This window comes from Chionomys nivalis, chromosome 11, assembly GCF_950005125.1.
Source record: "Chionomys nivalis chromosome 11, mChiNiv1.1, whole genome shotgun sequence".
NCBI classification, from domain to species: domain Eukaryota; kingdom Metazoa; phylum Chordata; class Mammalia; order Rodentia; family Cricetidae; genus Chionomys; species Chionomys nivalis.
The window spans coordinates 45,608,744-45,630,365 of NC_080096.1; the positions used below are offsets into that span (position 1 = coordinate 45,608,744).

General features: G+C 44.4%; 1 protein-coding gene across 2 annotated transcripts; it reads right to left on the bottom strand.

The window, feature by feature from the left end:
• Nucleotides 1–1,353: 1,353 nt before the first annotated feature.
• Nucleotides 1,354–17,443, bottom strand: Leprot (leptin receptor overlapping transcript). Of its 2 annotated transcripts, XM_057784371.1 has the most exons (5): nucleotides 17,339–17,421; nucleotides 8,457–8,532; nucleotides 4,706–4,892; nucleotides 2,959–3,120; nucleotides 1,354–1,815 (listed from the first exon to the last, which is right to left on the bottom strand). In XM_057784371.1, exons 1-4 carry the CDS (start codon nucleotides 17,352–17,354, stop codon nucleotides 3,004–3,006), a joined length of 396 nt encoding a protein of 131 aa, XP_057640354.1. In that variant the 5' UTR covers nucleotides 17,355–17,421; the 3' UTR covers nucleotides 1,354–1,815; nucleotides 2,959–3,003. The 2 variants fall into 2 exon arrangements, with proteins under 2 accessions (XP_057640354.1, XP_057640352.1); XM_057784369.1 differs by having other exon boundaries at nucleotides 1,355–3,120; nucleotides 17,339–17,443.
• Between the last annotated feature and the right edge of the window lie 4,179 nt (nucleotides 17,444–21,622).

Consider the following 21,622-nt stretch of genomic DNA (forward strand, 5'->3'; position numbering starts at 1 on the left):
AGCACTCTACCCCGGCGGCCTGGCCATTTGAAAGCAAATCATAATTCATGAGTGTGGACTTTTACAAAGGCATTTTTGTGGCAAAAATGGAGAAAACAGAAATACACAGGTTACATTCATCCACAGGATACTGTGTCCAGGCTCTAATTGACTATGCCTGGGAAACGCTGGTATCATAAACATTTTGGTTTTATTAGGATACAAAATTTAATCTAGTAAACTATGAGAAAGTACATTTTGTGGCATCATCTGAGCACTTCTTTATAGAGTATCAGGGGTGTTATTAACATAACAAAACAGTTTAGCTTCTAGAGAAGTCCTCAGCAAGGAGATAACTAAGAGGTAGATTTCGGGAGATTTCGAAGAAACACACGGGGTTTCTTGAGTGGGGTCAGATAAGCCCCCGTGAATGTGAAACACCTGAGGACCTGGGCCTCAAGAGGGGAGGAGTTGCCCCGTCCCAAACACTCCCATGCTTCTCCACATGGCTGGACTGCTTGTCCGTTTTCCTGTGACTGAGCAGGGGTCAGGAGGTCGGGGGCATTCTCACAAGCATGTGGCTGCAGCTGGCGGGGTGCAGTTGGTACTGACACCAGCTTCAGAAGCGGGAGGACAATAGACAGCATCCATTCCTGCTGTGAAGAAACTGCACCAGACGACTTTCAACAGCAAGGGATTATCAGCTGAAGCTGATTAGTGGAAGATGGCGGGTGTGTGTGTGTGTGTGTGTGTGTGTGTGTGTGTGTGTGTAAGTGCCCACAGAGCTACAAGGCACTGGGTCCTCTGGAATTACTGTTGTAAGTCAGTTGGTGTAGGCACCGGAAACTGAACCCAGGTCCTCTACAAGACCAGCAAGCACTCTTAACCACTAAGCCATCTCTCCAGCCTCTCAAATACTCTTTAACAGGTACCTTTCATCATTCTGGAAATCAAATCCAGAGACAATTCTTAAGCCACGTGTGGTGTACATGCTTGTCATCACAACACTCACTCGGGAGGGTGAAGCAGGGGTATCAATGAGCTTGAGAGCCGCGTGGGCTACTGAGTAAGACCCCATCTTAAAAAGAGAAAGGGGAGGGAAAAAGTAACGCTTTAAGCTTCTACATTAAAGTCATGGTGGTTACTTGAGATGTGTATAAACAGCCAATACCCTTCTGAAAAAGAAGGATAAGTTGATGGCTATTGCCTGCCATCTGAGGGAAAGAGCAGTTACTGCAGCCAACTGGACACTGAAGGCAGCATCACAGAAATCACAGCAACTATTCTAAGAGCATTACTGCTCAAAAGTGCCCTTTCCAAAACATCAAGAAATCCTCACTCGTCTTTTAAGCAAAGTAACAAGAGATGAAAGACAAGAAATTCAACTCTCCGTCAGTGTTTAGAGTCCAATTTATTACAATAGCAAGTGTCATGATTAAAAATGCTGGTTAAAATGATCAAGTATCTAAATAATTTTTCTAATGTAAATACTAGAAATGACAACAATTCTATAAGTGCACAAACTATTGAAAACGTAATATCATGCACAAGGCCAGAAGGTAACATTGCACGCTGTCCGCTGTCTGTCTGTCTGCTGGTCGGAGTGTCGCACCACCTGGAGACGGTGTGTTGAGTCCTCAGACCACAAGCCACAAGGGTCTAGAGCTCTGGACACTCGCCAGCTACCAACACTAATGCTGCAGCTCCGCTGACCGCTGTTGGCGTCCTCAGGAGGTGGCTGTTTTCGCTTCCTTCTCCCGATAGGTCGCAGATAAAAAAAGGATGGGCTAGAAAAATGGTTTATAAGATCCAACTTGAAGTGGATCCCCGTGTTTCCTGTGGAGGCGAAGTCAAGTTCGACACAAAGGACAAAAAGTGCACCAACATAAACCCAAAGAAGCTCTCACCCTCTGCTTGCTCGTGACTCTCACACACCTCCAGGACAGACCAGAGCCAGCAAGCACAAGTGGGAATGGTGAAGGGGGTGGGGACAGGAGACACCTGAAAGGGACAGGGAAGTACAAAGTTTAAAAGGAAATTTCAAAGAATTGTCTGTGTTCTCCTCCACTTAAAGCAGGAACGGGTTCCAGTCCAGCTTCCCTCCCTGCACCCCAGAGGGGCTTTTGGGTTATTTTGTAACTTATTCTGTGCACACAGCTATTGCCCTTTAAATGATGTGAGGACCTGATTGTTCCCTCCTAAAAAGAGATTCCCCCAATGTTTTGTTGTTGCTTGATTTTGGTTTTGTTTTTATTTTCTGTCTTTTGTTTGTTTGTTTTTTGAGACAGGGTTTCTCTGTGTAGCCTTGGCTGTCCTGGAATTCATTTTGTAGCCCAGGCTGACCTCAAATTCACAGAGATCCGCCTGCTTCTGCCTCCTGAGTGCTGGGATTAGAGGCATGCACGCCACCACACCCTACCCAGGTCCCCCAAAATTTGAGGAACATCACAGATATTATAGGTTTAGACATTTTAGAAACACCAAGAGTCTGAACTTGTTAACAAGGGGCAGGATTTTTTTTTTTTTTTTTTTTTTTTTTTTTTTTTTTGCAAATGAGCATGAAACCCCCAGAGATGACATAGTTGTGTCAAGGAGAAGACGGGGAGCTGGATATGATGCTTACTCCTCTGGGACAACATGCATGTGACAAGGTGGAGTCCCATCAAATGCACCTGGTCTAATGTGGGCTTCAGATCCCTCATCCCCGATAAGCTCCTGGCAGATGTTGATGCTCTGTGTGGATGAGACTTCGAGATTAGCCTACAGTGTATACGAGAATGCCAGTTCTCCTGGGCTTTAACACATCTGCCCCAGCACATCCCGAGAAAAATCGGAGTCGATGGAGTGATCTGTTTGCTACAAATAAACCTCATCTTTCGTTTACAGCATCTTCCCTAGGATGATCATGACATAAAGGTATAAAAAACTCAGCGTATTAAAATCCGTAAGAAAACACCACATGTGCACACGTATACGTACAGTACAAATACTAAGAGACTCAATGCTTTCCATCAGAATAAAGTGCTACCACTGTTCCCAACTGAAATCATCTCCTCTTCCGAAGACGAGGAAAAAGCCTTGAATTGTGAGGAAAATGACAGCATTGCCAGCCAGCACAAGGCCACAGGCTCCCCACTTGATCTGAAATGTAAGAGAAAGGGTAAGTCGTCTTCAGACTGGACTCTTCGTAAGTCTCTCATTCTCTGCACCAGAAACCCCCACAGAAACGCCACACAAGGCTGAGTCACATCATGGGTGGAGGACAGGGAACTTCTCAGACATTAGTTAATTGGGTCCATGATGCTTTTTAATTAAGTCTAGTATCCTCCTTAACACTGTCCCTGTAAAAAGGTCTCTGCTTCTTGGTTTAAGCTGACAATAACTGCCTCAAGCAAAACACATGTAAGCAAGATGACTGATGATCAACTCCAACATCAGGTGCAAACGCTCGGCATGCCTCAGCCCCTTTCACAGAGAACGGGAACCAGAAAGTCCCGCATGTTTGCTGCTTTCCTAGGCAAGGACACTTTACACAATGATCTGCATTCATACGAAAGCATTCTAGCTGGGCATGTCAGTTGATGGAAGCATAGCTGGGGACGAGAGTACCCTCTAGTGGGCATTTTTTTTTCTTTTGGCTTCAAATTAACCGACAGAAACATCAATGAAAGTTTCTTCACAACCATGGTGCTGAAAGCGCAAACAGGAATCCTTTGGCTGAAGAGTGAGAACAGGGCCAACGTGTGTTCAGAGCTTCAGAGGCTGCATGGCTTGAGTAAGTTCAGGCTGAGGCAGCATTAGGGGCTCTGGCTCAGTGGCCTCAGTGACATTTCTGGCCTTACTCTCAGGGCCTCCTCTCTGCCCCATCACATCTCACTGTTCTTTATTCCACACGCTGCATTTTCACACTTGGGGGCCACCCCGACAGCCTTCTCTACTTTAATCAAAACCCTATTTGGCTCTAGAGGCCCAAATCAAGCAGCGACCGGCATTTCTCTCTTCCTGGTACTTACTGTATTATGAGTTTCCCTCCCTATATGTAGTATCCTTTAGCACACATCCTCACCAGGACATGGCTGCGCTCTATGAGAGCCGACAGTTCGGACGTCATTAATCCTGGCATTTCATAAATGGTATTTAGTGCTGAATGCATAAACAAGATTTGTATATATCTGTACTGTTTGATAGCCAATGTGGTTGGCAGAATAAAAACAAAGAGTAGGAGAACTGGAGAACATCAAGAAACTGAATAAATTATACCCACGGTGTTTGTTTTACATGCCAAAAGAATTTTTAAAAAAAGCCTACAATGGTTGTGGTGATGTCAGTCACTAGAGATTCCTCAGTATGTCCCAGAGTACTGAGAATAAGTTCCTGGTTCCAATTTGATGTGACCTTCACTTTCTGTCTGTCTTAGCAGTGTTTCTATGGTCTCTATGGATCACCCTGCGGTATAAGAGGCAGGAATCTAAGAATGATTGAAAAGAATGGCTTAATGTGGAAAAAGCAAGAAATCACATGATTTGACTAAAAGTAGTAAGAGAAATAAAGAAAGCATTTTGAAAATTTGATCACGACACTGATGAATCTTAAGTAGGAGAGATGAACTCAAACTACATCTGGCTTCACGGAGAGTCGGAGTAATGGTAATGAACTTGAGGTCTCAGACACAGGCCTTTGAAACAAACCCTGACTGCCGAGTAAAACAATAGAAAACAGAACTCACCACAGACACGCGAGCAAGAATAACAGGAAATCCAAAAGCAGAAACAACAATCCCAGTCGTGAAGAAATACGCCAGCTCCCGACAGGCACTGCTGGTCGCATCGGAGTCATATGTGACTCGCTTGGCAATGAAGTAGGGGATGGGCGAGATGACGTAGAAAATCAAGACGAACAGAGGCCAGTAAACGCTGTCATCAGTGGGACCAAGATGAAACCCAAGAAATGTTACATCTTAACTCACAGCATACTGTTGTTTTAATATCATTTTATAGATCTAAGTAAAAACACTAATCAACTATGAATATTATAACATGAAAATATTTCTATCAGGCATAGAAATAGTTAGAAAAAATATTACTTATTCACTAATACATATGTAGCTTATATTAAGAAACAACTATAGGGTGTTATATTACAAATCTATAGTTTTTTGCAGTACAGGGGACTGAGCCCAAGACTCTGGATAAGCTAGGGAAGAACTCTATCACTGACCTTTATAGCCGGCCATGACCAGCAACTCCAAGGACAGGATCTTTAAAAGCCACCTCCACTTTCCCTACAGAACACAGTCCAGTGGTTTACATATACTAATTTCATGAAGATCTTTTGAGGGCATACAGGCACGAAGGCATCCAATGATTTAAAATGAAACCCAAATCGCACTTCATATCCATTGCTTTCCATTACTTCTATTCATCCTGAACCAGCCCACCCTCATTCTCTTAGCCTGCAGCCACCACAGCCTCCTCCCTGCTCCTAGCACACTCGGGTCTCATGCTTGCCTTGGGCTCTTCTCACCACAGTGCAGTCTAAGCTGGGAGATCCCTTCCTGGAGGTGACCCCAGTGATCCTTGCCTACAACGCCCCTTCCTAGCTTTCTGCACAGCACCACTTGGTATCTTTGCACTCATTAGAACAGAGATGTGATTTGTCTTAGTCGACCTCCACTTGTTAAATAGGTTGGGGGAAAAACAAAAGATGTTAGTAATGAAGGAACAAAAATGCACATTTGTTCACTAGATGTACCCAGCCCTACCTTCTATTACAGTAGATTACAAGTGTAATCCCACACAAAGGAGCAAAACCACCCATTAAGAATAGCCATAGCCACTGAATTTCCCATTGTTTTCCCTGTAAATACTTCCAAAATAATCTATCACCCTTGTCGCCTTTGGTTAGATACCTATTAAAGAACAACATACCAGCCAGTCATTATCATAAACACATGGCACAATAACACACACCATTGCCAACTGGTAATCATACAGATCCACCCACACAGCAAAGCACCCCTGGGGTGAAGTCACAGATGCAGGAAGTCGGGGTGATAACCAGGAAGCAAGAAGGGAGTGTCCTTCAGCAGGCAGACTCGGAATGGAAACAAGAATGCGGGCTCCTCATTTGAAACTACAGAGGTGATTAGAACATATTCCAGAAATCACCGGAAAGGACTGCTAGGTAACAGCAGGACCAAGACAAGAGGAGCAGGGACCTAAGTGCCACCTACAGTCTCCCAGGAATACTGTGACAGTTTTCTGAGGCACAGTCTAAGAGACTGTCCCCTGCAGAGCAATCCTCTGGCAAGGGAACATCTCGTGTGGAAGCAGCCTTTTCATATGTAAAATTTAACATGAATATAACATGATTCACTAAACAGGAAGCCCCAAAACTAGCAAACCCTTTTCCATAAAAGACCAAATAGAGAACACGCGTGGCCAGGCAATTGCAGGTCTCTGTCACCTCTACACTCTGCCACTGGGGAGCAAAAGTGGTGACGGTGGTCCCAACAAGGCCTTACCCACAGAAGTGGGCAGCGGCTATACAGGCCAGTGTGCCAACTTCTCATGCAGATGAAAATCCCACGTTACTGTCACAAACGAGTCTCTTTGTGGCAGCAGTGATATGTGCTGCTCTCATCCCACGGAGACATGCCACATTACAGAGAATCCAAACACCGGGACTCGGTTAGTCATGGAATGACACACAGTGCCAGGGCCGAGAGGCAGGGCAGAGTGCCACATCACCCATTTACCACTGTACAACCAGCAAGGCTTTCACTATGCTGGGCTTTGGCTTCCCAGGCAGGAAAGGGAACGACATTACCCCTCTACAAGAATACAGTGATAGCCGTGAAAACTCCAAACAAATGTTCCTGCTTACATCATGTTTCAATAATGTGTGTGATCACTTCTAACTCCATGGTAGATTTGAATCAGTAATGTTTTCCTGGTTAGTTTTTTGTTTTGTTTTGTTTTGTTTTGTTTTTGCCAACTTGACACAAGCTAGAGTCACTTGAGAAGAGAGAACCCCACTTGAGAAGAGAGAACCCCACTTGAGAAAACACCTCCATGAGACTGGCCTATAGTCTTGCCTGTGGGGCATTTTCACGATTTATGATTGATGAGGAAGGCGCAGTCCACTGTGTGTGGTACCACCCTGTGGTGCCACCCTGAGCAAGTGGTCCTGGGGATATAAGAAAGCCAGCCATGAGGAGCAAGTCAGCAACCCGCATACTCGAGACCTCTGCTTCAGCTCCTGCCTAGACTGTCGCCCCTGACTTCCCTTCCTGAAGAACTACAACTATAGACTGAAATAAACCCTTTCTCCCTAAGATGCTTTTGGTCATGGTGTTTTATCCCAGCAATAGAAAACCTAAGACAGAGGTCACAAAAACTGGTCCCAGCTGGTCTCAGCAGCAAATTTTTAGGTCAAGGCATCCAAGCCACTCACCACTCATTCGAGCTCACAGGAACTTGCTTGAGCCCCAACACCAGTGAATAAAGACTCCTGCCACCTACACAGTCCATTTCCTTCCATTTCTACTGCCCTGGGCCCCAGTTTTGCTCTAGCTCTGGTAGGGGCCCCTTAGGCTCCTCCTGGACTACAGTCTCAGCACAGTCCTAGCCTCATGGAAGGCTTTCCCAGCTCTAACCTCCTCCGTGGGACATACAAGGTGGCTCTACGTGCTGGATTAATCCTCCCTGAGTGGGTTGTAGGATAAAGGCTACTTACTGACTGTTCCCTGTGTCTGGGATGCAGAGAAACTCTGGTTCATCCACTAAGTCTCCGCTCAGGAGAACTGTGCAGGTCTGTCACCTGCTCCCCCTGTCTCTACACTCTTGTTACCTCAATTAATTGTCTCCCCCGCCCCCACACTTCACCCGCAAGCTCCTGAGGGCAGAACTCATTCTCACATCCCCATGCTCCAGGCTCAGAGCTAAACAACAGTTTATTAAAGGAACACATCCGTTTTTTAAAAAAAAAAAACAGCTTTCTCCACATAACTACACTGGTGCCTGAAGGCGCTGAATTCCTAATCTGGACCTCACCAACTTGTGCATTACAGCAGGAGCCACACTGATCAGACTCTGATAGGAACAGTAACAGAGACAAAGAGAAGACTCTTCGAGAGCCGAGGAAACAGCTCAGTAGGCAAGGTGCTTGCTCTGCAAGCATAAAGATGGGAGTTCAAGCCCTAGTATTTATGTAAAAAGCCCGATGCAGTGGTGTGCATCAGTAAACCCAGCCCCCAAGGGGGGGAGGGGAGATGGTGGTGTAGAGACAGGAGGATCTGCATAGCTTGCTGGCCAGTCTAGCCAAACGAGAAAGTTCCAGGTTCACTTAGAGACCCTGTCTCAAAAAAAAAAAAAACTGTAGAGACTGGAAGACATATCACCTCCACACTACATACGCTCCCTGTGTGCGCACACACACACACACACACAGAGCAATTTCTTTTCCAAACAACTTACCCATAGTCCTCCAAGGCACATCCCAGCATAAGAAAAGTCAGTCCAATAGCCCCGCTGAAGGACAGTGCCACGAGAGCTGTGGAAAACACAGGTAAAGGTTAAAGGGTCTACCATGGTTAATTACGGGCGATGGGTCCAGAAGCCACTAACAGGTACAGTGTTTTGTTTAAAAGATGGCAAATGTCATAATCAATAGAATACAAGAGATAGAAGAAAGAATCTCAGATTCTGAGGACACCATAGAGAAAATAAATGCACTGATCAAAGAAAACAGCAAAGCCAACAAATTCTCATCACAAAACATTCAGGAAATATGGGACACAATAAAAAAAACAAACCTAAGAATAATAGGGATAGAAGAAGGAGAAGAGTCACAGCTCAAAGGCCCAGAAAATATTTTTAACAAAATTATGGAAGAAAACTTTCCCAACATAAAGAAAGATATTCCTTTGAATATTCAAGAAGCATACAGAACACTAAATAGACTGGATCAAAAAAAAACATCCCCTCGCCATATAATAATCAAAACACAAGATATACAGATTAAAGAAAGAATATTAAGAGCTGCAAAGGAAAAAGGTCAAGTAACTTATAAAGGTAAACCGATCAGACTTACACCTGACTTCTCGATGGAAACCATGAAAGCCAGAATGTCCTGGATAGAGGTACTGCAGAAACTAAGAGACCATGGATACAAGCCCAAACTACTATACCCAGCCAGGCTATCATTCACTATCAATGGAGAAAACAAAACATTCCAGGATAAGAACAAATTTAAACAATACATAGCTACAAATCCAGCCTTACAGAAAGTAATAGAAGGAAAATCACAACCCAAGGAATCCAACATTGCCAACACTGCCTACAATAACTCAGGCATCTAGCAACCCTTCACCAGCACAACTCAAAGAAGGGAGACACACAAACTCTACTACCAAAAACAATAAGAATAACCAGAGTAAACAACCACTGGTCATTAATATCACTTAATATTAATGGTCTCAATTCACTTATAAAAAGGCACAGGCTAAGAGATTGGATATGAAAACAGGATCCAACATTCTGCTGTTTACAAGAAACACATCTCAACCACAAAGATAGGCATCTACTCAGAGTAAAGGGTTGGGAAAAGGTTTTTCAAGCAAATGGTCCTAAGAAAAAAGCAGGTGTGGCCATACTAATTTCTAACAAAACTGACTTCAAACTAAAATCAATCAGAAGAGATCGAGATGGAGACTTTATACTCATAACAGGAACAATTCATCAGGATGAACTCTCAATCCTGAATATCTATGCCCCTAATATAAAAGCACCCACTTATGTAAAAGAAATATTACTAGAACTCAAGGCAGACATCAAACCACACACACTAGTAGTAGGAGACTTCAACATACCTCTCTCACCAATGGACAGGTCAATCAGACAGAAACCTAATAGAGACTTAAGAGAATTGTTGGAGGTAATGAAGCAAATGAACTTAACAGACATCTATAGAACAGACATCTATCCACCCAAATAGGAAAGAATATACCTTCTTCTCTGCAGCTCATGGAACCTTCTTGAAAATTGACCACATACTCGGTAACAAAGGAAACCTCCACAGATACAAAAAAATATCAGTGTCCACCTGTGTCTTATCAGATCACCACAGATTAAAGTTAGAAGGCAACAACAATGCTACCCCCAGAAAGTCGACAAACTCATGGAAACTGAACAGTCAACTATTGAACCACACCTGGGTCAAGGAAGAAATTAAGAAAGAAATTAAAGTCTTCCTTGAATTTAATGAAAATAAAGAGACAACATACTCAAACCTATGGGACACGATGAAAGCAGTGCTAAGAGGAAAGTTCATAGCACTAAGTGCCCACTTAAAGAAAACGGAGAAAGCACACATTGGGGACTTAACAGCACACCTGAAAGCTCTAGAAAAAAAAAGAAGCAGATGCGCCCAGGAGGAGTAGAAGACTGGAAATAATCAAACTGAGGGCAGAAATCAACAAAATAGAAACACAAAAAACAGTCCAAAAAATCAACAAAACAAAAAATTGGTTCTTGGAGAAAATCAACAAGATCGACAAACCCCTATCCAAACTAATTAAACGACAGAGAGAGAACACGCAAATAAATAAGATCAGAAATGAAAAGGGGGATATAACTACAGACACAGAGGAAATTCAGAGAATCATTAGATCTTACTACAAAAGCCTGTATGCCACAAAACTGGAAAATGCAAAAGAAATGAACATTTTTTTAGATAAGTACCATATACCAAAGTTAAACCAAGATCAGGTGAACAATCTAAATAGACCTGTTAGTCGCAAAGAATTAGAAACTGTTATCAAAAATCTCCCTTCCAAAAAAAGCCCAGGACCAGATGGTTTCAATGCAGAATTCTACCAAGAAGAGCTAATACCTATACTCCTTAATGTATTTCACAATATAGAAACAGAAGAGTCATTGCCAAATTCCTTTTATGAAGCTACAGTTACCCTGATACCGAAACCACACAAAGACCCAACCAAGAAAGAGAATTACAGGCCTATCTCACTCATGAACATCGACGCAAAAATTCTCAATAAAATACTGGCAAACCGAATCCAAGAACACATTAGAAAAATTATCCATTATGATCAAGTAGGCTTCATCCCAGAGATGCAGGGCTGGTTCAACATACGAAAATCTATCAATGTAATCCACCATATAAATAAACTGAAAAAAAAAAACCATATGATCATTTCATTAGATGCTAAAAAAGCATTCGACAAAATTCAACACCCCTTTATGATAAAGGTCTTGGAGAGATTAGGGATACAAGGGTCATATCTAAATATAATAAAAGCTATTTACAGCAAGCCGACAGCTAACATTAAATTAAACGGAGAAAAACTCAAAGCCATCCCACTAAAATCAGGAACACGACAAGGCTGTCCACTCTCTCCATACCTCTTCAATATAGTGCTTGAAGTTCTAGCAATAGCAATAAGACAACATAAGGGGATCGAGGGGATTCGTATTGGAAAGGAAGAAGTTAAGCTTTCGTTATTTGCAGATGATATGATAGTATACATAAGCGACCCCAAAAAGTCTACCAAAGAATTCCTACAGCTGATAAACACCTTTAGTAATGTGGCAGGATACAAGATCAACTCCAAAAAATCAGTTGCCTTCCTATACACTAAGGATAAGGAAGCAGAGAGGGAAATCAGAGAAGCATCACCTTTCACGATAGCCACAAATAGCATAAAATATCTTAGGGTAACTCTGACCATGTAAGTGAAAGATCTATTTGACAAGAACTTTAAGTCTTTGAAGAAAGAAATTGAAGAGAACACCAGAAAATGGAAGGATCTCCCTTGCTCTTGGATTGGGAGGATCAACATAGTAAAAATGGCAATTCTACCAAAAGCAATCTATAGATTCAATGCAATCCCCATCAAAATCCCATCAAAATTCTTCACAGACCTGGAGAAGACAATAATCAACTTTATATGGAAAAACAAAAAACCCAGGATAGCCAAAACAATCTTATACAATAAAGGATCGTCTGGAGGCATTACCATCCCTGACTTCAAACTCTATTACAGAACTACAGTATTGAAAACAGCTTGGTATTGGCATAAAAACAGAGAAGTCGACCAATAGACTTTAACCCACAAACCTATGAACACCTGATTTTCGATAAAGGAGCTAAAAGTATACAATGTAAAAAAAGAGAGCATCTTCAACAAATGGTGCTGGCAGAACTGGATGTCAATCTGTAGAAGAATGAAAATAGATCCATATCTATCACCATGCACAAAACTCAAGTCCAAATGGATTAAAGACCTCAATATCAGTCCGAACACACTGAACCTGATAGAAGAGAAAGTGGGAAGTACTCTACAACACATGGGCACGGGAGAACACTTCCTACGTACAACCCCAGCAGCACAGACATTAAGGGCAACATTGAATAAATGTGACCTCCTGAAACTGAGAAGCTTCTGTAAAGCAAAGGACACTATCACTAAGACAGAAAGGCAACCCACTGACTGGGAGTTTGTGGTATCTGAATATATCTCTATAACACATTTTCTCTTCAAAGGAAGCACAGGGGGCTGACAGGATGGCTCAAGAGATAAAGGCGACTGCAGCCAAGCCCAACAACCTGAGTTCAATCTCCAGGACCCACACTCTGGAAGAAAACCAACTCTTTCTCACCCCACAGGTGTGCTATGATATGTGCACACCCACAGACATTTTTTAAATGAAATTTAAGGAGAGCTTTTAAGCAAATTTAAGAAATGTAGCAATGTGCTTACGTCATTAATTGATGTTATATCTGACTATCCAATGAGTACTACCATGTGACTGAAGGTCTATGTACCTTCTAAATTCACATATTTGAAATCGTAATTCCTGGTGAAATGGCTTTAAGAAGTGAAGCCTTGGGCTGGAGAGATGGCTCAGTGGTTAAGAGCATTGCCTGCTATTCCAAAGGTCCTGAGTTCAATTCCCGGCAACCACATGGTGGCTGACAACCATCTGGAATGAGGTCTGGTGCCCTCTTCTGGCCTGCAGACATACACAGACAGAATATTGTATACATAATAAAGAAATAAATATTTAAAAAAAAAAAGAAGTGAAGCCTTTGGGTTTGCTTTCTTTAAAACAATGCAGTCCAAGCTGGCTTCCAACAGGAAATCCTCCTGCCTCTACCACTCAGGAGCTGGGATAACAGGCATGCACAGCCATGCATTTAGAAAGTCAATCTATTTAGATGAGCACATGACGGTAGAGTTGACAGGATCAGTATCCTTGTCACAAGAGGAAGAAACTACAGTTCCCTTTTTGACTCTGTCTGCTCCTGGATCTTGGACTTCCTGTCCCCCAGTACTCAGGATTAAGCCATTTAAACTACCCAGTTTGTGGGTGCTTTGGTGCAATAGCCCAAACTGAGAACAACAACTGCCTGCGTCCACCCCTTTAAAACCAAAGGTGAAAGGTCTCTGGCCACTCCAGCAACCTGCCCCTACTTCCTGCCTGCCACATGGGTTCTCTCTACACTTGCCAGCTTAAGACAGTCAGGCTTGTCACCACCCATGGGGAGCTCACAACACAGCTTCAGAGGAGACCGTCCCCAGCTAATGGCCATTACAGAAATCCCCACAAGCACTGGAAACTCACATCAGAGCATCCAGACCTTTCCATTTTTCTATGTGACTGCCCTCGGGTTAACTCTCAGATACCAAATGGGTCATTCAGACATCAATTATGCAACCAGATGGTTGTATGACCTTAGGCAGCTGGAACTCTCTGCGCCTAGTTTCTTACCTGTAAAATGGCTACTTCATTTGAGTTTATGGAAATTAAATTAAATAAATAAATTAAATCATACACATTGCTTGACAAAGGGGACTCAGCTGACGCTGGCTATGGCAGGTCTCCACTCACCTAATTATGCTATTTGATAAAATAACAAATCAAAAGCACAAGACACTGAATCATCCAAATTTCCTTCCTAAAATCCCTAATTAGTCACTGACTAATGAAGATTTATTTGGAGAGACGGTTCAATAGAAAGATACCATTATGCTTTCCAGGAAACCCGGATAAATACAGACGTCAGGGGATGAGGAAGGATTTCTATCTCAGTTTCTACCTTTTCTATTAATACGGTATTGTTCATGGACAAATGTCTGTGAGTTTAAAAGTTGCCTGGCCTTTTCCTTGCAGCCTTGTCCTGCTCCTCAGTGACAAACGGCCTGCAATGTTCTCTCTTCCGGGAACCTACAGCATGTGAACCACAGACCTACTTCTTCTTTCTGTTCCCAAACCATCTCAAAGTGCACAACCGTATTTCTGCTCAATGCCTTTAAGCTCTCTGTGTGTGTGTGTGTGTGTGTGTGTGTGTGTGTGTGTGTGTGTGTTCAGGAACTGCATTTTCTGCCTATTCCCTCTCTTTTTAAATCATGTGTAAGAATGATGTGTGTATGGAGGGGGATATATGTGTCACAGCACATGTGAGGACAACCTGTGAAGTCAGTGCTCTCCTTCCCCCTTCCCATGGGTTGCTGGGATTGAACTGAGATCACTCAGCTTGCACAGCAAGCACCCTTACCTGCAGAGTCGTCTTGTCACAGTTTCTTAATTTCCGTTGGAGCTAACCAACAACTCAAGTCCATTCCTTTTGACTTTACACTTGACTGTCAAAAAGTTAAGGCCAACTCAAAGTTCTCAGAACAAGGTTATAGAGCCCAGCTATAACCAAAGCTCCGGTCCACAGCAGATCCTAAGGACTCCACTTCTCATCTGGACTACTGTGCCCACAGAGCCAAAGCCAACAAGGACCTCAAATTCAACAAGTAAAATGACCTCCCATGCCTACCCCATCTCCACCCTTCCAAACACATGCTTCTTCTCCTGAAGACCAGTCTTTGAGGGCTGAAACCACAGCTGTGCTCTCCAGCAAATTAAAATAACTCACTTTACCCAGCCCTCAGTCAACACTACCGTCTTCTCTTGAACGCTTTGCTACTGCGTCAGGGCGGCCCCTATGCTCTCCCACTGCTGCCAACTGAACCTCTTCCTATCATCCTCCCCCCAGATGACCAGGTGCCCACGTGTCACCCTTTGCATTCTGGTCACAGGCTGCAAGTTGTTTTATCACTAGAGGCTCACTATAATCTGACCCCTAACTTCTCCAGCGTCAATCCTCAAACACCCCCCACCCCTGTCACCACCAAGTTCCTGAGGACAAGAAAAGATGTGTTCTTTCACGACCTCTGCCCTGGCCATATGTTGTGCTCTCCAGTTGGAATATATTCCGGTCTCAACTCACCCCTTACAGAGCCCTATACATCCCTGAAGTACTCCTTCTAGCACCTTCCCCCACGGTGGAGCTTCACAGTGGAGTACCACAAACGGGGTGACTGATAATTCTCCTAGTCCTGGAGCCAAAGGTGTTGGCTGGGCCATTCTCCTTCTGAAGGCTGAGGGAACAAGCTGCCTTCCTAACTAACGCCCAGCACGGCTGGAGTCCATACTACTGTTTGGCTTGCAGCGACACCACCCCAATTTCTATTATTGCTTTTGTTTTAATTTTTAAAATTATTTATTTAGGTTTATCTAATTATGGGAATGTGCCATTGTGCATACACACGTGTGGAGGTCAGAGGTCAACTTGTAAGAGTTGGTTCTCTCCCTTCACCATGTGGGTCCCAGGAATCAAACTCAGGTCTTAAGGCATGACAGAAAGTGCCAGTAGTTCCCAACCTGTGGGTCATGACCCCTTTGGAAGACCAAAGACCCTTTCACAGGGTCACCTAAGATCATTAGAAAGCAGATGTTTACATTACAATTCACAACAGTAGCAACATTACACTTATGAAGTAACAACGAAAATAATTTTATGGTTGAAGGTCATCACAACATGGGGAACTGTATTAAAGGGTCGCAGCATCAGGAAGGTTGAGGACCACTACCTTGTAGCCCTCAGCTTCCATCCTTATGTGGTGCTTTCCCTGTGAGTCTTCGCATACAAATTTCTCTCTTATCTGAAGGACATCATGCAAGGCAGGACTACCTTGGGTTGGGAACATCTGTTGTTTGCAAATAAGGTCACACCCTTATTTGACATTAGGGAGTTACAACTTGAACATATCTTTAGAGGGACATGATTCACCCCAACATATTATCTCTATGCCCCAACTGTCTCCGAGCATACCTCATCTACTTACCCAGCAATAGAATTAGCTGCAGTTGTCAACTCAGTAAAAAAATTCTCACTTATCTTTTATCCTAAGTCTCCAATATAATCTTTCAATAACAGTTGAATTACCTGCAAAATTTTTTACTTTGCTTAGTTTGTGTCCACTTCATAGCCTGTGTTCCTTTTCACTACTTGATCTCTAGCACACACACACACACACACACACACACACACACAAACTGCTACTGTTTTGTACTTTCTGGCCATGACCAAACACTATAGCGGTGAGACACCATTTTTCCTGTTTTCAGCACTTCCTTCATATGGATATATTATATAGTGGACGCTGCCCAAGTAAACCACTGTCACTAAGATAGCTTCTCACAAGATACATTCGTAGTGCACCCAAAGCTCACACATGCGTATACACTGTGTTCATCTGTCCACATGTTGGTAAGTGGGAAGGTCTTAGTGGACACTTTTCAAAGAAAGGAAGTCCAATACAGAGACGAGTTAGTCTACTCCGTGCAGATGATCAGAAACCCAAATAGCAGGAAGCCTTCCAATAACTACGTTCCCACTCGGGATCCCCATTGCTCTTCATTCATCGGGATGGTAATCTGGGCACGCCCTTTTATCACTACTCAAAAACACAAAACAGCACACCCTCTGCTTTGTCTGTTCACAGTCGAGTTAAAGAAAACACTCAAGAAAGTACGAAAGTCTTGTTAAAAATCCCACCTAATCACAGCCCCAAGGTTGCGACGAATAGAGTATTTCTGGTTACTTTTCACTGTCAAACGCCTGGAATTAATTCTGCCCATCTAGAAAATCTTAAGAAACAACAGACCCAAGTTTCCAACACCCAGCCTGGAGACAAAGGCTTCTCTGTAAGCCACAGGAAACTGCGGAGGAGCAGGAAGGTGAGGTTGTGGGACCCTGGTGAGACCCGCGGGGATCTGACAAGCCTAGGAGGCGACAGGGGAATGCACATCCCACAGGGGAAGACCCCACTTGGGGTCTGGCGGGCGTGGGCACGACCGTTTATAGGGTCCGCGAAACACCGCTGCAGCGCACCCGGGAAGCCGGGGCCTGCAAGAACCCGCACGCTCACAGCACGCTGCTCGCTGCACAGCTCGGAGCCGAAGCGACCCCAACCACCAGCCGCGAGCGGGGGGTCGCGGTGTACCTTTAACGCCCGCCATGTCTCCGGAGCTGAGGCCGTCGCTGCTTCCGGCTTCCTCCAAAAGCCGCCCCAACCCAGACTAGCAAGGGCTGGCGTGCGAGTCCTGAGCCCGCCCCACCCCGCAGGGTCCCCCCCCCATGACATTATCCTCGCCCCAGACAATCGGGCCCCGCCCCTTTCTACAGGACCCGCCTCCTCTTGCTTTAGGCTCCCACCCCCCCGCGGTGTAGCCACGCCCACGAGGCTAAAGCCCACCCCTCCAAATAGGTCCCGCACCCTGATTTTTGGGGTTCCATCCTCAGCTCGCAAATTCCCGCCCCCATGGGACAGAGCCCGCCCCACGATGCAGAACCTGATTCCTACTGGGCTTGAATTCTGCCACTCATAACCTCACTCCTAGTTGCACCAGATCCTGCCCTACAGGCACTCAGCACCTCCTGTGGTGGTCCGGCCCACGGAGAACCTCCCGCGGCGTCTCCCCACACTTGGCGGATCTATAACTCCTCCCCCAGTTCTCAGAGCCCCGCCCGGACCTACGACTCCACCCCCAGTTTTCAGAGCCCCGCCCGGACCTACGACTCCTCCCCCAGTTCTCAGAGCCCCGCCCGAACCTACGACTCCTCCCCCAGTTCTCAGAGCCCCGCCCGGACCTACGACTCCGCCCCCAGTTCTCAGAGCCCCGCCCGGACCTACGACTCCTCCCCCAGTTCTCAGAGCCCCGCCCGAACCTACGACTCCGCCCCCAGTTCTCAGAGCCCCGCCCGAACCTACGACTCCGCCCCCAGTTCTCAGAGCCCCGCCCGGACCTACGACTCCGCCCCCAGTTCTCAGAGCCCCGCCCAGACTTACGACTCCTCCCCCAGCTCTCAGAGCCCCGCCCGGGACATACGACTCCTCCCCCAGTTCTCAGAGCCCCGCCCGGACCTACAACTTTGCCTCCAGTTTTCAGAGCCCCGCCCGGACCTACGACTCCTCCCCCAGCGCTCAGAGCCCCGCCCGGACCTACGACTCCTCCCCTCAGTTCTCAGAGCCCCGCCCGGACATACGACTCCGCCCCCAGTTCTCAGAGCCCCGCCCGGACATACGACTCCGCCCCCAGTTCTCAGAGCCCGGCTCCTACCACGCTGATCCTGCTCCGTCTTGCAGAACCCCGCCTCCGTTGGACTGTTAGTGACTCTGCCACTCAGAGTCCAGACACTACTGGTCCTAATTCCTGCCACTCAAACTTCCTTTACGTAGTCGCCAAGTCCCGGCACAGAACTCGGATCATAGTCTCAGCACCCCTCCCACTTTCACTACATCAGAGTAACCTCTTAATTTTAACTTCAGGGATTCTAGAAATCCTGAGACGTCCCAGCCCTGCTCCTCAATCTGAGGACCAAACCTCCCTCACAGTGGTGAATTCGGATCCAGATGCTGCCTCAGGATATTCTAGATGCTTTAACATTTTGTATAAACTAGTGTGTCCGTCTATCTCCTTCCTTCTTGCTTATTTGTAGCGATAAGTACCATACAGACTCTTTCGGTCCGAAGTTCTCCTGAATCCTTAAATAAAGAGCTATTATTTTTGTAATGCGAATTTGCAAGTAATTAAGGCCAATTTTCATTCCCCCAGAGCCACTTTTTTCTTAACCTCCATCACCGGAATCTTCATCTTAGAAACCATCTAGTCGAAAACCTCTCCAGAAAGGGGTTCATAAAGGATAGGAACTGTGCCGAACAGCTCCTTAGATAAGGTTAGAAAGACAAAAACCACAAACACATTTTTGAGAGACACATTTGCATAGCATATTACAATATAACCTTTTCTAATTTATACTGTTAATCATAATGTAACCATTACAAGTGAAGTCATTGTGCCACTGTATGTATAGGATAAACAGTGTACATAGGGTCTGGTACTCTCTGCAGTGTCAGGCATCTGCCAGCATCGTGGACAATACAGCTGGTGACAAGGAGGCATTGTGGCACCCGGGAAAACACTCAGGAAGTTGCTCAGTCGAAACTGTTTTTAATTCCTCCATTATAACCACTGAGCCACTTTACTGAGGAGCTAGGATATTTTCCCACTTTAAATGATTAGGATACATTCTCCTCCCATCCTCAACCATCCAGTTTGTCCCCGAAAGGCCACATAGAGGGGTTTGCCAGAGACTTCTATGCCAGCTTGCATCTAATCCCATGATTCGAGAGAAACTGACGTCAGAGATACAGTGTAGTGTGAATGCCCAAGGCTTGGAAAGAAAATACTGGAAAATGGTAAGAAGAAGGAAAAAGAAGAGGAGGGGGAGAAAGAAAGAAAGAAAGAAAGAAAGAAAGAAAGAAAGAAAGAAAGAAAGAAAGAAAGAAAGAAAGAAAGATAGAGGAAAGGAAAGGAAAGGAAAGGAAAGGAAAGGAAAGGAAAGAAAAGAAAAGAAAAGAAAAGAAAAGAAAAGAAAAGAAAAGAAAAGAAAAGAAAAGAAAGTTATTGGCCCCTGGGTCGCATTTGGAATAGAACAATTCTGAGACAGTGGGTGTTTATCTCCAACTGCTTTCTGCCACACCAACTTTCAGTTCACTGAGCACCTTGCCAGAGGCTTTGAGCATCACCTGAGAAATCAAACTGTTCTTTTGCCAGACATTATACTGCAAAGCCATTGTGCTCACCCATTCATTCCACATTTCCACAAGAACTGCCAAAACCTGCATTTCACCCCAACCAGTCATTCCTATGTTGTTACTTAACTGTCGCTTACAAGACCTGAACCTCTGTCTCCCTGCCTACCACTAGAGCACTTAGGATGAATATTAAGGTTTCTTCCTTGAGTTCAAGTTTCAAACGCAATGAACTTGATTTTATTATCTCCATTTTATAGCCAGTAAAACCAAGGCTCACATGGTGGCCAGGGAACAGGAAAGCTGAGATCAACCCCTGAAACACTCAATTTAGCCACTCACAACTGTTCTCTTCTTACAGTAGATCTTATGCTCAGAGGAGGCAGGAGTTGATAATAATACCTTACATGTAAGAGGGTTTTCAAAGCAATTCATTGATTTCATATCAATCTGCATATTTACTAGTGTCTTGCCTGGGGTATATACCAAAGGTCGGCCCTATTAACTGTGGGGGAGCAAAAAAAGGTGTGATCCCTTTAACATTCATGAAGTTTGATGACCAATGCCACCATACCAAAACACAGGTTACAACAGAAAAATCTCAACAAATTTATTTGATCGTAGTTTTAAATGACACAGGGAGCCTGCAGGTTGAAGAATCAAGGAGTCTGTGCATGCTATGCATTCTTACGTTTAGGTTTGAAAACACTGACAGCCACGTAGAAATATGATCAGTCGAATAGAATCTGGTCTAACAGTGAAGACTGCGGGGAAACCTGTCTATTCACATTCTTCTCAGATGCTCCGTGCAGCACTCCTCCTTCCAGAGACAGTACAGGGACCCTTCCTGGGCTAGTGAGCGTAGGATCTAAAATCAAAGAAGATGAAAGAACTTCCAATAGTTAACTCTTACAGCAAAAGGGAGGAGAATGAAGGTTTTATGCTGTGGGATAATGCTCCTGTCCATTGTAAAGATTTGTCACTCATATTGGTTTAATAAAATCCTAATAGGCCGGTAGCCAGGCAGGAAGAATATGTGGGGCAACCAGACTAGGAGAATTCTGGGAAGAGGAAAGGCAGAGGCACAGTCATCAGCCAGATGCTGAGGAAGTAATATGAGAATGCCTTACTGAGAAAAGGTACCAAGCCAAGTGGCTAAACATAGGTAAGAATTATGGGTTAATTTAAGCTGTAAGAGCTAGTTAGTAATAAGCCTGAGCAATAGGTCAATTAGTTTATAATTAATATAATCCTCTGTGTGTTTATTTGGGACTGAATGGTTGTGGAACCATGCAGGACAGAAACTTCCATCTCCAGTTTTATATCTGGCTTTAAAGAAAGGGCATGAGTTCTATGACCTGGCTAGGCAAAAGTGAATTCTAATCTCTATTATCTGCCTAGTAAAGAAAGATGGGAAATCAGAGAAATTTGTCTTCTGAGGTATTCAGTTTGTAGTCACTTTCTGAGCCCTGACATAGCAAATATTAGTAAGTTTACTATGAAGAGTAGAGCTTCTCCCTATCTCATAGAAAATACCATTTTCAAACCTCAACTCTTACATGACCATACCCATAAGATCACCACAAGGTATCATATGTGCCCTACAGCAGGCTCTAAGGTCAGTGTATCAGTTAAATGGAAGCATGCTATAACGCTAACAGAAACCAATAAACAGATTTGTCTTCCTTGCCC